The sequence below is a fragment of the Neolamprologus multifasciatus genome, chromosome 3, assembly GCF_963576455.1.
Source record: "Neolamprologus multifasciatus chromosome 3, fNeoMul1.2, whole genome shotgun sequence".
Lineage (NCBI taxonomy): Eukaryota > Metazoa > Chordata > Actinopteri > Cichliformes > Cichlidae > Neolamprologus > Neolamprologus multifasciatus.
The window spans coordinates 32,288,670-32,303,803 of record NC_140441.1 but is presented as its reverse complement, the minus strand read 5'-3'; the positions used below and the strand labels follow the sequence as shown (position 1 = coordinate 32,303,803).

The following is a 15,134-nucleotide window of genomic DNA, read 5'->3' as shown; positions in this document are numbered from 1 at the left end:
TTTTCGTCTATGGAGAGGTTCAAAAAGTGGCTATAAAAACTTTATTCACTGTGGTTGCTTGAAAGGTGCTGACCATTAAGGGGCTGTGATGGAGTTCAATAAGCTCATTCTCACTCTGAGTTTAGTATTTACTCAAGTTAAAATTTATAGGGTGAGGGCTATATTTTCATATTTACAACTGTTAGAAGTTAGTATTAACTTTGTTGTTGATCTGTTGCAATGTATGAGCAGACAAAAAAACAAATAAAAAAAGAAAGATTACGAGAGTGCACAACATCTGATTAATGTTTCATGAATTCTTGTGCTGCTTCATTGGCAGTTGTATAAAAGTACAATTTTCCACATCTTTGCCTGCTCAGTCACAGACAAACACAACATCTGGCACATGTAAAAATAAAATAAAAATGAATACTTCCAAAATGTTCATGTTACATAAACAAAGGGTTTATATAATGATACAACTCACTGTGTGATATTTCATCTAATTGTCTTCATTTAAAAAGTGTATGAATACCTGGGATTCCGTGGTAATGTCCTCACAAATTGTCGTCATGGTTTCCATCCAGTTACCATATATACTCTCTTCCTTTTGGATTGGCCTCCACTTGCTGTAGTTTAGAAAGAGGCACTGTTACTGCCTACAACACAGTAAAGTCACACACACACTTGAACTCTAACCCCTCACTTCAACCGTTAACGTAAAATGAGCAGGTGGTGGCTCAGTGGCCCCACAGTACAGGTGAACTGATGGGTCTAGATCCCCCCATTCAATGTAATGTAAATCATTTGCATAATTATTCCTCAATGTAATGTATAACACTTTACGTTTGGTCTATATAAGAGAATACTAAGGTAAGTTAGTTTGTTTTTAGGAGAACTCGAGCTCCTTTTCTCTGTATGATAAAGTTTAATGACCATTTTATGCATGTGGTGTCTCAAATTTAATTCCTGAAACACTGTGTGGCCAAATGTTGCAGAAAACAGTAGCTATATTATCTGGGATCTATATAGAGTTGTTTTAACCACTTTTTGTCACTTCTACAAAGTAGAACTTACTCTACTTCTTCACATTTGTTATAAATTTTGTATAAAACATAATAATAAAAATGCTTGAAGTAAAAACAGATTTCGGTCTGGCTTTCACTGACTTAGGACCCAATTCACCAAATTGACTTTTTACAGGATTCATCACAACAATAGCATGCAGCATACATTATCAGGGCCTTAATAGCCGGCTACTGAATCTCTCATATGTGCATTCATTATTACCTTTTTCTCCATGTATCCTCTACAAAACTCATACCTGACTTGTTGTAGCAGGTCTTGCTGTGCTTTCAGCTGCCTTTGTGCCTCCTGCACTTTACCCTCCATGGTTAAACTGGCACAGAGCTGTGCGCAGTGAACATCGAGCACTGCCATGTTAAGTCTACCTGCAAAAATCCGACTTCAGACAGACAGATAAAGAAGATGAAATTAAATAAATATAAATATCTTTTATGATTAACTGGAACACATTTAAGTTAATGATTCTAAAAGTATTTAACACCCAGTTCCAGCTTTTTACCTGCAGGTAGTTGCTGGTCGCTGTTCAGTGAGGATGCGAGTGATTCTGTGTTGGTCTCTGGTCTTGAAGCTGAGCTGCAGTTGGAATGGAAGCGTTCCTTTCTGGAGAAAAACTGGTGAATACAAAATACATTAGACTTTGGTTGATTTTATTAAATGCTTTCTGCACTACAAATAATTTTTAAGCAGTAATAATACAGCAGAGTTGACCTACATTCCATAAAATCAGGTTTTACAGCAAACTGGAAGGTGATCTCCAGACCTTTGGTGACATTCCCAATCTCTCTTACCAGTTTGTGATTGTTTTCATCCTCATATGGAAAGTACCTAAAGTGAAAGAGAGAGAAGAGTGAAAATAAAAGAAGGAAACAAAGTAAATTAATATTTTGGATACCACTGCACCACTCTATATTATTATTGTTATTAGACTAACATGCAATCGAGTATGTAAAATGTTTATGTGGCAGTGTTTTTACGTTGCCACTCACACTCCATCAGAAGCGAGCAGGGTTGCTTTGACTCCTGTAGCTAGGACGTTATCTTCGGAGACCGATTGAATCTCTCTTGCTACCGTGCCAATGCTGACAATATTTACCTGTGCAAGCCAAGGAGCAAGAGTTACAGCAATATGTTCTTCTTTGTGTTTGCTTGTGTGAATTAATTTGTGTCTATCTCACTCTTCCTCCCGTAGCATCTGCCAGTTTACCAATATCAGCCAGGCGACAGTCTGTCCCTTCAAAAGTCATTACTGATATTATGACTCTGAAAAAGGAAAGAAAGAGATATGTTTTTCACAGAATTAGACAGGTTTTGTGGCTGATGTGCTCAGTTTATGCAGATGTGAAAAGTTCAAAGGTTTGAGCTAGACACCCTGCTGTAGCCAGGTGAGTCTGAATTCTGGAATGCTGTAGAGTACCTGTGCAAAGAGTATACAAAAGAGTGTACAAACTGTAGCATGTAGCTGTAAAATGAACCAAGTCTTAGTAGTAATTCTCCATTTCTACTCCAGAACAAAGCATATGTTTCCAGTTTTTACTTTGTTTATCCCAACAAAGTGACTTTTTTGTGCTGATAACCTACAAGTCAACTGATTTGCACTGGAGTAAAGGCTCTTAAACTTCACCAGATGTTGACGTCTTTGTTCTGTTCCAGATTCTGGTCATTGTGAACCTCTCGCTCACAAGCATATCTTTTTTTTCTTTTTGTTTTTCCACTGTTTTATTTTGACTGACGGTTTTATTTTTACAATCCCAATCAAAAGTTTAAGAATACTTGAAAAATGGCAAAACAAATCATATTTTGCATGGCTGGATCTTAACAAGGTTTCAAGTAGAGCTTCAACATGCAATAAGAAGAAATGGGAGGTTTTTTGAATATGCATAATTTATTGAAAACAATGCTTAAACTGAAAAAGGCTGTTTTACAGCTGATCAAAAGTTTAGGACCACACCTCCAAAAAAAAAAAAAAAAAACTGTAATTGCCCCCAAAACAGAAATCAGTGGCCACCAGTGGCCGTTTGATGCCTCTGCACAAGCTCCATTGTTAAACTGAAGGAAAAATCACCCCAGACCATTATTGTGTCCCCTCCACTGTGATGCATAGAAAACATCTAAGGTTGGATCTACTTGTCATGCCAGTAGCGTTGGAAACCATCAGGACCATCAAGGTTAAAAAAAAATTTCATCAGAGAATAAAACTTTATTCCACCTTTCAATGTCCCATGTTTGGTTCTCTCTTGCAAAGTCCACATGGTCAGTTCTGTGGCATTCAAGGAGACGATACCATTGAAAACGTTTTTTGTTTTTGAAGCCCTTCAAATTAGATGCCGTCTGATGGTTAGGGGGCTGCAGTTGGCACCAGTAACGGCCTTAATTTGGTTCGGGGATTGTCCAGTGTCTTGACGGACAGCCAATTGGATCCAGTGCTGGTGAAATTGTTTTGGGTCTTCCACTTGATTTTTTTGTTCCATAACCCCCAGGATCATTTAAGAAATTCCAAATGACTGTCCCACCTCAGAGGCGATGGCATGCTCCGAGAGACCCTGCTTATGCAGTTCAACAACCCGACCACGTTCAAAAAGGGAAGTTTTTTGCCTTTGCCATCAGAACATCATGACAGTGTGACTATCTGACGGAAAATGACAATGAACCCACATTTTTGCACAAATTTGGCCTTTTAAAGGCAGGCGGTCCTAAACTTATGAACAGGTGGTGTTGAAAATAAAAATCTTTTGCTTTAATTACACAGTCTGCACTTGAATCTGTTCTGTCAGGAACCTTGTTAAGATCCAACCATGCAAAATATGATTTTTTTTGCCATTTTTCAAGTGTTCATAAACTTTTGGTCGGGACTGTGTAATTAAAATTAAAACAAATATACTCTGTAAACAGAAAAAAGTAAAAGATTTGAAATGGTAAATGGCCTGTATTTGTATAGCGCTTTACACATCCAGTCATCCACCCATTGGTGATGGCAAGCTACTTTGTAGCCACAGCCACCCTGGGGCGCACTGACAGAGGCGAGGCTGCCGGACACTGGCGCCACCGGGCCCTCTGACCACCACCAGTAGGCAACGGGTGAAGTGTCTGTCCCAAGGACACAACGACCGAGACTGTCAGTGCCGGGGCTCGAACCGGCAACCTTCTGATTACAAGGCAAACTCCCAACTCTTGAGCCACAATCACCCACGATCAATATTTGACAGGAATATCTCTAAATACCACACAATTTCAATACTCGAAGAGGACAGGATGAAGTTTACACTTAAATCTGCAAAGCAAAACAGGACTATTCTTGTCAGCTGCTGTGTTTAGGAGCAGAGGTGGTGCCTGTCTGACTTCAAGGCAGACTCTTGTGTGGCAGGTAAATGATTGTTCACCAGAGACATGGTTAACGCAATTAAACAGTGACAAATGCTCAACAACTTTGTGCATGCATGTGAGCCCTTACCCCTTCTGTACCGCATCTAGAGCCAGCTGAGTATAGAAATATGGAGTAAAGGCAGAAGGAGTCAGAGAGGGAGCTTGCTCCATCTCTCCCAGTCCGATGTTTGCTTTGCCATCAGTACATAAAATGACCTGTAAATCACAACAGCCGCAAGGTTCTTGTTAATAGTGGTGACAGTCACACCACTCAGTCGTCCCAATCACACCGTAGTAAAATATCTGACCACTCATTTAGAGACTTTCACATTTACTCACTTTTGACCCGGGGTACCTTGAAGCCATAGCAACGGAGGCTAATGCTGCGGGACCGAGACACGTGGCTCCATGTTCCCTGAGTCTAGAGTCAGAGATGTGGAGAAAACAAAGAGTGTTTCAGACTGTACAGAGCATTCTTCCATGTTTCTAAAACACTTCTAACACTTACTCTTTGACCCTCTGTATTAGGTGGTTGTAGGTCTCAGCGATACAGTGTGGGATGTGGTAAGTCACACCCTTTTCCCATATATGGTCGTAGTCAACTAGCGCCCAATCCCTGAGTGTGATAGGAGCACTAGTACCATCACCATATATTACAACCTGTGAAACCAGCAGAATATAGTTAGAGTACTGCAGGGTGGGTCGGGAGATTTATAAGGTCTTCTTTATTTAATGTCTTCAACATTTAATTCAAATTTTGACAAAAAAAAAAATTCTCTGGCAGATGAGGGCAGATTGCTTCTCCCTCCTGTCTGCTGAAGAGCCATCTTCTACAGAGCATGACAGTTCATCATGGTAAACAGGAAGTCCTCTTGTTTTTGTGGGGCAGGCTACATAACTGTCAATTATGCAATGTCCAAAGGGGACAAAAACAGGAAAACATTTAAAATTCTCTCATGTAGTGATAAATAAGGGATTCAATGGACTTTATAAGTCTGGTTCTATGAACAAGGACGTCTTATGATCTGCTCCACTGATTTTTCTATTTTACAACATTGAGGTAAAACTGGAGCAATGTACTTAGTTATAGCAACATAGAGCAATGCAACTAAATATTCATTGTATCTTGAGTGACACGATTATATATTCATATAGATTAAAATTGGCCAAAAAAAGACAAAACCATAGGAAAGACAATAAAGGGCTTTTCTATTCTATTCTACTCAAAAAATGAGAAAGATCGCATGGAACTAAAACCAAAAATGTAACAGTAGAGTAAAAGGTAAAAAAAAAAAAAGTTTTTGTTGTTGTTGTTTTAAGGTAGCAATATAGACAGCAAAATATCTAAAGCTTTAGCATCCCCACTCCTGATAAGGACCCCAGGTTCAGTCTGAATCAACCATAATGATTTGTTCTCATTGTGATTTCTGGGGTCCAAAGACATAATGAATACTAAACACCTTTTACAATCTTTTACTACATGCTAGTTGGATGGGATAACACTTATATTTGTATTTAAATGGTCACAAAAAAAAAGAAAGATTCAAAAAAGCAGCATACAAGAATCAGTGTTATAATTAATACTACTACTACTGCTACATCTCCTACCTCATCGTTAAATGTCACCAGAGCCACCCTCCGATGAGGGGACCGTTGCTTTATGGTGAATAGTGCCCTGTAGAGGGCGTCCTGCATACCCTGTGAACAGTACAAACTTTAAAACAAAATGATTATGTCAATGCAGCCCAGCCAATCAAACCACAACAAATTATCCTCTCACCTCTAGTCTGGATACGTATGTTACAGATCCATTGCTTGATGGAACCTAAAGCAGAGCAAACATGATAAGACTGAACATTTCAAATGGAGTTTTATTGTGATTTAATTAACCTACAATCATGTGGAAAAGAGGTTTCAACTATGGAAAACTGAATGTCTCTTTACTGCTACTACAGGTATTCAGAAGGTAAGTAGCAGCCAGGTGCTGCTAATTAATTACACTTGTTTAACTGATAACAAGTGAGTGTAGGCACCTCGATGACAGCAGACATTTTGGTATTTAGCTATATGTTACCAATCTTTTTAAGAGTGGATGTCCCAGTAAGTTCACCCGAAGAACAGATTGTGCAGTGCTTACATAAACTGCAAGAAACTCGAGAGGTGCATCTCAGACTGAGTTAGCATGTTAAATATAAAAAATCTTGACAGTGCCATTAGAAAAAGACTGAACAAGTATGGCTTGTTTGGAAGGATTGCCAGAAGAAACCCTTTTCTCTCTCTCTCTGTCTAAAAAAAATAAATAAATAAAAAGTAAATAAAGTTGCATCTGAGCAAAAAACAAGACTTGGCAGAGACAAGACTGCACAGACGAGATCAACCACAAGGGTAGCCTCCAGCTTTTGATAAACAATGACTGCAGGAATTTTACCCGTAGTGTGTCTGAATAACGCAATCCACACACCTCTGTAGTAACGCTCATGCTGCCAGAAGTGTCCACGCAGAAAACAACTAGCGTGTCCTCCAAGTTCTGATAGTCGTCTTCACTCTGTCTGGGCAGGTAAAGGTCATCACTGCGCACACCGGCTCGCTGGCCAATGCACAAAGCAGCTAAACTTTCGTCTACACTATTTTCATATCCACAGAACTCACATCGCCAAACCTGCGCAAGAAGAAGAGGATTTGCTTTTGTTTGTTTCAACTACCTTTGTCCAGTGGAAACCAGTTAATCAATTGGTTGAGTCCAAAGAAATAAAAAATTCGGGAATTAAATTACCACTCACGTTCTTCTGTAATGAACTGAGACATGACAAAGCAGCACTACATTTCCCACAAATCACTGGCCTTTGAAAAGTCTCCATGCCTGAGTCTGATAAGCAAAGAAAGAAAAGAGATTAATAAAAGCCCAAAAAAACTTGGAAGGAAGTGTGTTTGCATGTGTGTGACCCCTGACCTTGACTGATGTCAACCAGTTTTCCAACATTGAGTGAGACAACGTTGACGTTGGCCTTCAACCTGGTTAATCCTTCCAGCTTGTCAACTGATGAAACACGAAAAGGAAATGAGAGAGAAAGATTAAATATCAAATATAAAACATAAGGAAAGACAGGCAAATCAAACTCACGTCTGGGAGGAACAGGAGGAGGGAGGGAGGTCGGAGCAGATGGAGGCTCGAGGGAGGAATTGTTGTAAAGAGGAAGAGAAGTAGGCCGAGGTTTCCTCATTCGACGAGGGGGCAGCGGTGGAGGAACCTCATCTGAAGTAACAAGGAAACACTAAATAAATAGCCTACAAAAGCAAAACGTATCAAGTGACCCATTCTCTAGGACATGGAGAGTCCAGGCTATGGCTTTATTACCTCACTGCAGTCATTATCTGATGTGCATATGTGAGATCCTTTTAAAATCTTCTTTCAAAACTTGTCTTAAAACATTAAAAGTCTATCAGAATAAAACTTCCACCAACCCATGGACCTAAAGGAAATGGCTACAGCTGATCCAATCAAAGATTGTGAAAATTAACAGCTGATTTTGTGTCTTTAAATTTTGATTTGTAAATTTAAAATTCACTCTCCTTAAAAACAAGCAAACAAACAAACAAACAAAAATATTACATTAGTCAGGTGGTCACACTTGCCCTTTAGTTTAGTTATCACATTTCTACTCTGTATTGTTTATTCCTTGTATACTAACTGTCAGCTATATATTAGCATGAATGTCAGTCCTTTTTAGGAAACCCAGGAGCTTTTTAATCAGCTGACAGTAATCGTACTAATTTCAGTACTATTTCCTTTATCTTTAATTGAATAAACAGAAACAGAAGCCATGATTTATTCCTGTTGATGTAAGGCAAAAATAGGGTTTGTGCAAAGTGTACAAAAAAGCTTGAAAGTCACTATTTTGTGTGGCCACTTTTATTCTTCAACACAGTGTGAACTCTCTGAGCTTTCTTGTCATTTCTTCTGGAATAGTTCTCTAGTCTTCCTCAAGAACATTGGATGTTGGCTCACTTTTGCTCTGTTGTCTGTCAAGATGCACATGCAGTACATTCTGGATAGCATCTGACGTGCAGCGGCTTCATTTTTTTCTGCATGAAAATGAGCTTAACACCTCTGGTTGATATACAGCCGCAAACCATGACTGAGCCTCCACCCTGTCTTACAGATTTTAAATCAGAATCAGAATCAGAATACTTTATTAATCCCGAAGGAAATTATAGGTTACAGCAGGCAGCACGCTAATGGCGCATGCACACTTACAAAGGAGCCCTCTGACCAAACTTTACACAAACATCACATTGGGAAGACATGTCAGAGAGGTAGGCTGATAGGAAAAAACAACAAAATTCATAACATGAGGTGAGAGGAAGAGGGAAAAAAACTCCACTCAGACTGAGCTGCTAATGGGAGAACAGTTTGAGAACAGAAAAAAACACCCCAGCACAAGCCTGTATGTCTGTCAATACACCGTAGAAACACAAGACAAGAAACACTCAGTGTTGTACCTTATCCATACCTATTGATGTAAATTTGAACCAAAAAGTTTAAACTTCATGCTGCTGATTTTCAGTCTGGTGAAGTAGAGGGGACTTTTTCCCCAATCTAATCATATAATGTTGGTTCCCTTACCTAACCAAAGACTAAGTGAAAGTGAAACTAAACTGGGAGTGAAATCAGAATTAATCCTAGAAGTAATGCAACATGAAGTCTGAAAACAATCCAAAGTAATAATGTCTTAATGCATGCTCAATAATCCAGGCAAGGAAATCCCAGAAAGTTTATTCTTTTCGCCTCAACATTTCTTCACTGATCCAAGTGACTGCATCCATCTCAGCTGACTGCAGCTTTCCTCAACCACATAAACCATTGCAAAATGATCTGAACCTAGCACCACTAACAATGGGCCGTGGCGTAGATTTGGCAGTCGTCAATATGCAAATTGTCATCAGTGGCCATCACATGGGGAATGCCTGCGACCACACTGGACCACACTGGACCATAAGAACCACATAAACCATTGCAAAACGATCCAAACCATTGACAGTCATGTGACATCAATGCCAAAAAGTCATAAAAGCGTTCACTGTGAGACCTAATATCCATCTATCCATCCATCTATCTATCTGCAAATATGAAAGCTGTTTTATAATAAATGCTGTCTTTTAGTTATATTCTTCTGATTGAACTTCAACCAACAACATTTTAAGGGCTGAGGAACTCAGAAAAAATTCTACAGGCCATCTGTCACCATCCATCCATTCTGTTGTGCTTATCCAACCATTTACTATCTATCTGCAGAACAAATAATACAAATCTTGACTTTTTTTATGATCTGCGTTAATACTTGATATGTGGAATATTTACTTTATTTCTTACATTAATTTCACTGAAATTGATTTGTGTTGGTGAGAAATGCAATTTTACTGGCAATGGGGGTGGAGCCAGACTGATTTGGACTGATTTTTTAGTTTTATCAGCATTAACTGTCACACTTGGTAATTAGAGCTATCTGACATCTTTTTCTCTGTGTGGACTTTCCCTTGTTGAACCTCTATCTTTACATCTCCTACACAGTTCGTCTCTTTGTCTGTCTTGCATTTGCAAGCATGCCCACACACACACACACACACACACACACACACACACACACACACACACACACACACACATTACTACTTAATATGCTTTCCTGTTATTTCACTGCAATGCTCTTGAGAATTTAATCAACGCTCTGGCCAGAAAAAAGCAACGGTTCATCACCATCAGCGTGATGAGAGCTGCATGCTTGTGCACATTTTTTGCAAGTGCATGAGTGAGAAAATTACCTGCTTGTTGTTTTACTGGCACTATGTTGTCATACTCGGGCCCCATAGGAAAAACGCCTGTAGTTGGAGGAAAAACCCTTCGTTATAACAGGTTTAAGCAGTTATGCACGCTCTCTTCCTTTTTGGTGGCACTTAGTACAAACAGACGCAGATTGTTCTGCAACTCGGGGTCAAAGATGTCAACATTTCACCGGCTTAATGTACTTGAAAAGTTCTAACTAAAGCAAGCATGAGCATTATTTGTCACATTGGCGAAGATACACTTTAAGAAACTCACCTGGTCCATCTGGACTCCAGTTGCAAACAACATGGCTGCAAGCAAACTCCATCTGCAACACACAGATATTAATTTAAATTGATTGCGACACCATTTAAAAGACCCACAATCTCTTTGGGTTTTTATCTTTAAGAGACAAATGAATCAGATAATGGGGACAAAGAAAGCGAGAAAAGCTGACATATCAGCTTCATGATTATGGTAGACGAGCTTCCTGGCATTGTCAGTGCGTTGTCACCACAGCAGCTGTTCCTTTGGTTTGGTTATTTTTCTTGTTAACAGGTGCCTCAGTAAAACACTTCCTGTTATAAGAACAGGGAAGAAATGAGAAAACATGAGAAGTAATGGCTTCTTGAATGTGAAGAAGGAATAAAAGTTGCATTTTTCTTCAGGTTTGGTTTGTTTGTTTGAAGTATGGCTGCAGACACTGAAACTAGAGCACAGAGCCAATGCCATTGAGGTCAACGTGAAGGAAATGAAATGGTTTAAAGTTCTGAGAACTGTTAAATTATTAACCAGATTTAGATTGTTTTTAATCAGAGCATGGTGGCAGTCACAGAGCAGGCTACAGACTAATGAGTGTTAAAGAGGTCAAACCATAATCTCACACCCCCAACCAAAACCCCCAAACAGCTCTAATGTGACTCCAAAATGATCTCAAAAGCCTATAAAATAAAAACCTGCACATTATTTTAAAGCAAAAAACCCAAAAAGCACCTAACATGCATGTGTTTGGACTGTGGGAGGAGGAAGGAGCACCTGAAGGAAACCAACGAGAAGCTGCAGAGAAAACATGCAAGCTCCACACAGAAAGGCTTCCTGTGAGCCGACAGCCAAACCGCTGCACCGCCCTGCCCTGATATGACTGCACTATCCTGCTGCTGATTAACACGATGCCTTGAGAAATGTGAGGTTTTTGACGTGTACTTTAGTGACCAGCTAAATTTCTTCTACGTGGACCTTAACTAAAGCAAAAAGGAAAAACTAAGGATGACTCTGTGGATACTCAGAGTGATTGGTCAGATAAATATGGTAATTTATGTTTTCAGACAAATGTTTTGAGAACATTTCCTTCTTTCTTGTTTCACAATAAAAATGTGCGCAATTTCTATTTTTTTTATCATTAAAAGTTCATGATCCTTAGATTGTGCACCCCATGTTACACCCAGAAAATGAAAATGACGACGTCAGTCAGTTTATTTTCAAAAATTTCTTTGGAAAAGTTTAAAAAGGAAAGTTTTAAGACTTAAAGGTAAAAACTGTTTTTAGTGTATAGCAGCTGCTAGCCATACTGTTGTTGTGTCTGATTTCAGCACATGAAGAGTAGAAATTTTAAAAGTTCACATTTTTCTGTGTTCTTCATATTTTCACAGCTCTATGTTGTGAACTGTTTTGAACCATGTTTCCTCCAAATTTATTCACGAAGCAGACATTCAGTTTATCAAGACAGCAGCTATCTGCACTGATGACAACCAGAAATCCTCATCTAAGCATGAATTTTTTTTTTACATTAAAGTTGCTTTATATTAAAGGTGTCTTTTTTCTGGCTGTTTTTTTTTTTTTTGTTTGCTTTTTTCAGATGGAACTTTAACCAGGTACATTTTAAGAGCAGAGGGACTCAAAAAGATTCTAAAAGGAAAGGTTTTTACTGTGTCATGGTGAGCTTATAGTTCATGGTCATCAAAAAAAACTGAAGGTAATCTTAGGTATCATTTTTAAGAGCAAGATTTGCTCTCAAAAAAAGATTCAAACGTAAGTAATCTAAAACGAACCACACGAGCTTTACTTTAGAAATGAAATTGTGCATTTTGCTATGAATTACTCACCATCACAGAGATTTAAAGGGGTTTTTTTTTAGATTGTAGGTAGAAAATCCTGAAGATCTCTGGAGCATTTTGTTCTGACAGCATTTGGATTAGAAACATACTGAGTTTTCGCTGAAAGCCATTTTGAAACAAGAGCGGGCTGAACCGCAACATTAGCTCTACTTATGCAAACTCATTGCTTCAAAAAAAGTCACATCAACCCAAGAGGGTCGAGTTATACTTATTTTGAGCTTGCTATAATTAAAGGACGATAACGTAAACAACAACTTAAAATAACACACCAAAGTCTGACCCTTTTCTCCACTTTATACAAGCTTTGTTTTACAAGTACTCCTGACTCAGAAAGTCAAGAATGCACAGCAAGTAAGACAGCGTTTTCTCTATTCCTGTGACACAAACACACAGCAAATAAAATACAAAAGACAGAGGTCGGCACCTCTGTGCTGCTCAATATGAAGGCAAAAAGTACTAATGAGTCAACATAAGCAAATGCTCTCACTTAAATTACTTAAGGAGCTTATTTGCATTTTCACACAGCAAGTTGTGCATGCCCGGGAAATCATTTCCTTATTTTTGCTTCCCTAAACCTCACAACCTCAGTTATGCTCAGAGGTTATCAGCTCTCTAAATCACTCCAGGTTGCTCTATAAATAGGTCGATCTTGGCAACCGGGACCAAACAAGTTGAGCTGCATACTTCACACATGTGCAGCAGAGTTTCTGCAGCTTTTGCAGGTTAGTTTCAAGGTTTGCATCAGTTGGGTACCTGAACTACTTTCTAGCCTTTCATAAAAAGGACCTCTGGTGGGATACACCTGTCACCCAGTTTAATTCAGTAAAGCTGCTAAACTGCATCTGAATGAAGAAGAAAGGTGATTTGAGAAACTTTGAATGTTGTATGATTATTTGTGCTGGACAGGGTGGTCTAAGTCAGCGGTCCCCAACCCCTGGGCCTCGGACCGGTACCGGTCCGTGAGTCGTTTGGTACCGGGCCGTGAGAGTTGAGGATCAGGTGTGAAATGTATGGTTTTCAGGGTTTTTATCGGTTTTCAGCGTTATTTTGTTATCGTTTTTATCGTTAACTCGGTTTTCCTGGGTCTTTTCACGTGTGTTATGAATAAATCTTATTTTGTTGTATTTATCCGCGACACCTTAAAGGCCGGTCCGTGAAAATAATGTCGGGCATAAACCGGTCCGTGGCGCAAAAAAGGTTGGAGACCGCTGGTCTAAGTATTTCAGAAACTGCTAATCTGCTGGTATTTTACTGCACAGTGATCTCTGTGGTTTACAGAGAATACTCTGAAAGGGAAAATATATAGTGAGCAGCAGTTCTCTGGGCCTTGTTGATGTCAGAGGTCAGAGAAGAATGACCAGAGACAATAGTACCTCAAATAAACACTCATTACAACCAAAGTATGCAGAAGAGCATTTCTGAATTAACAAGGAACCTTGAAGCAGGTTTAATTCAATGTTATTTATATAGCGCCAAAAACAGACAATAAGAAATGGAAAAATGTTGCCTGGTCTGATGAGTCTTGATTTCTGTGGCAAAATTCAAATGGCAGTCAAAAGTTGGTGTTACATGAACATGGATGCACAGATCGATGCATTGTATTAATACTTCCGTCTGGTGGTGCTGGTATAATGGTATTGGGCACATTTGGGCCCCAAGTGAGCATCATTTAAAAACCACAGCCTGCATCAGTATTATTCCTGGCCATGCCTATCATTTTATGACCACACTGCACCCCTCTTCTGATGCCTGTGTCCAGGACAATTCAATTTTTCAAGTCAATTTTATTTTATTTATATAACACCAAATCACAACTACACTTGCCTAAAGGTGCAAGGTGCAGAATAATACACCATGTCACAAAGATCAGGATAATCTTAAACTGGTTTCTTGAAGATTACAGCGAGTTCATTGTACCCAAGAGGCCTCCAAAGTCACCATATGTGAGAACAATAGAGCACCTTTGAGATGTAGTGGAACAGGAGATTCACATCATAGATTCATGAAGATTCCAGCATCTTCATGAATCTGTGCCATGAACAATTAAAATTGTTCTAAAGGACAAGAGTGTGCCCAACCCAGTGGGATGGTTGTTCCTCAGGAGCTAGAGCAGGTCATCTACTAATAGGAAGGTTTGTGGTTCAGTCCCTGGTTGCTCCAGTGTGCATGCCCAATATATTTGGGCAAGATACTATGTTGCTCACCATCAATTTATGAAAGTATTTGATAGAAAGCACTTTTTAAAATGTGGGGTGAGGGTGAATGAGGCACGTTATATAAAGCACTTTGAGTGCTCGGGTAGAGTAGAACAGTTACTGTATACATTTACTATGAAGGTAAATGGACTGGTGCAGCTAATAAAGCATCCAGTGGGTGTCTGTTTTCCTAAACGACAAATTAATCCCATCTGTTGTATCTGTTAGTAAATGAATTCTTTATACATACTTGCACATAGATTCAATTTTGAAAAGTGGATAAAGCAGGTGAATATCACGTTTGGAAACTTGAGTCCAAAACATTTAATCAAAAGTTAGCTAAATTAAAAATACACGACTCACGCCTGAAAATAAAAGCTGTAACAATAGTTTTATCGTGGATACACACACACACAATACAATAAGAAAAGAAATACCTTTGCAGCGGTCTGAGTGCAGCGGTGTCGCTCAAACTGAAAGCGTTTCATGAAGCATGTTTCTAATGTGTGTGAGAGTGTGGGCGTGTTCAAAGTCTAAACAGCAACACTTTGTGCATGTGTGTCAGGAAGTCGGTGCAGA

At 39.1% G+C, this 15,134-nt stretch overlaps 1 protein-coding gene across 1 annotated transcript in view; it reads right to left on the bottom strand.

The window, feature by feature from the left end:
- Positions 1-15,134, bottom strand: part of LOC146522602 (circularly permutated Ras protein 1) — a 21,090-nt gene extending 5,956 nt beyond the window's left edge. Inside the window, exons 1-18 of the mRNA XM_085153515.1 lie at positions 14,993-15,134; positions 10,523-10,574; positions 10,246-10,302; positions 7,547-7,678; positions 7,376-7,462; positions 7,206-7,291; positions 6,887-7,084; positions 6,206-6,250; positions 6,034-6,123; positions 4,934-5,085; positions 4,765-4,846; positions 4,514-4,641; positions 2,241-2,325; positions 2,052-2,158; positions 1,778-1,890; positions 1,565-1,676; positions 1,304-1,444; positions 515-608 (exon numbers count right to left, since the gene is read on the bottom strand). Coding sequence (XP_085009641.1) covers positions 515-608; positions 1,304-1,444; positions 1,565-1,676; positions 1,778-1,890; positions 2,052-2,158; positions 2,241-2,325; positions 4,514-4,641; positions 4,765-4,846; positions 4,934-5,085; positions 6,034-6,123; positions 6,206-6,250; positions 6,887-7,084; positions 7,206-7,291; positions 7,376-7,462; positions 7,547-7,678; positions 10,246-10,302; positions 10,523-10,574; positions 14,993-15,043 — 1,812 coding nt within the window. The 5' untranslated portion in view covers positions 15,044-15,134. The remainder of the gene's footprint in view (positions 1-514; positions 609-1,303; positions 1,445-1,564; positions 1,677-1,777; positions 1,891-2,051; positions 2,159-2,240; positions 2,326-4,513; positions 4,642-4,764; positions 4,847-4,933; positions 5,086-6,033; positions 6,124-6,205; positions 6,251-6,886; positions 7,085-7,205; positions 7,292-7,375; positions 7,463-7,546; positions 7,679-10,245; positions 10,303-10,522; positions 10,575-14,992) is intronic.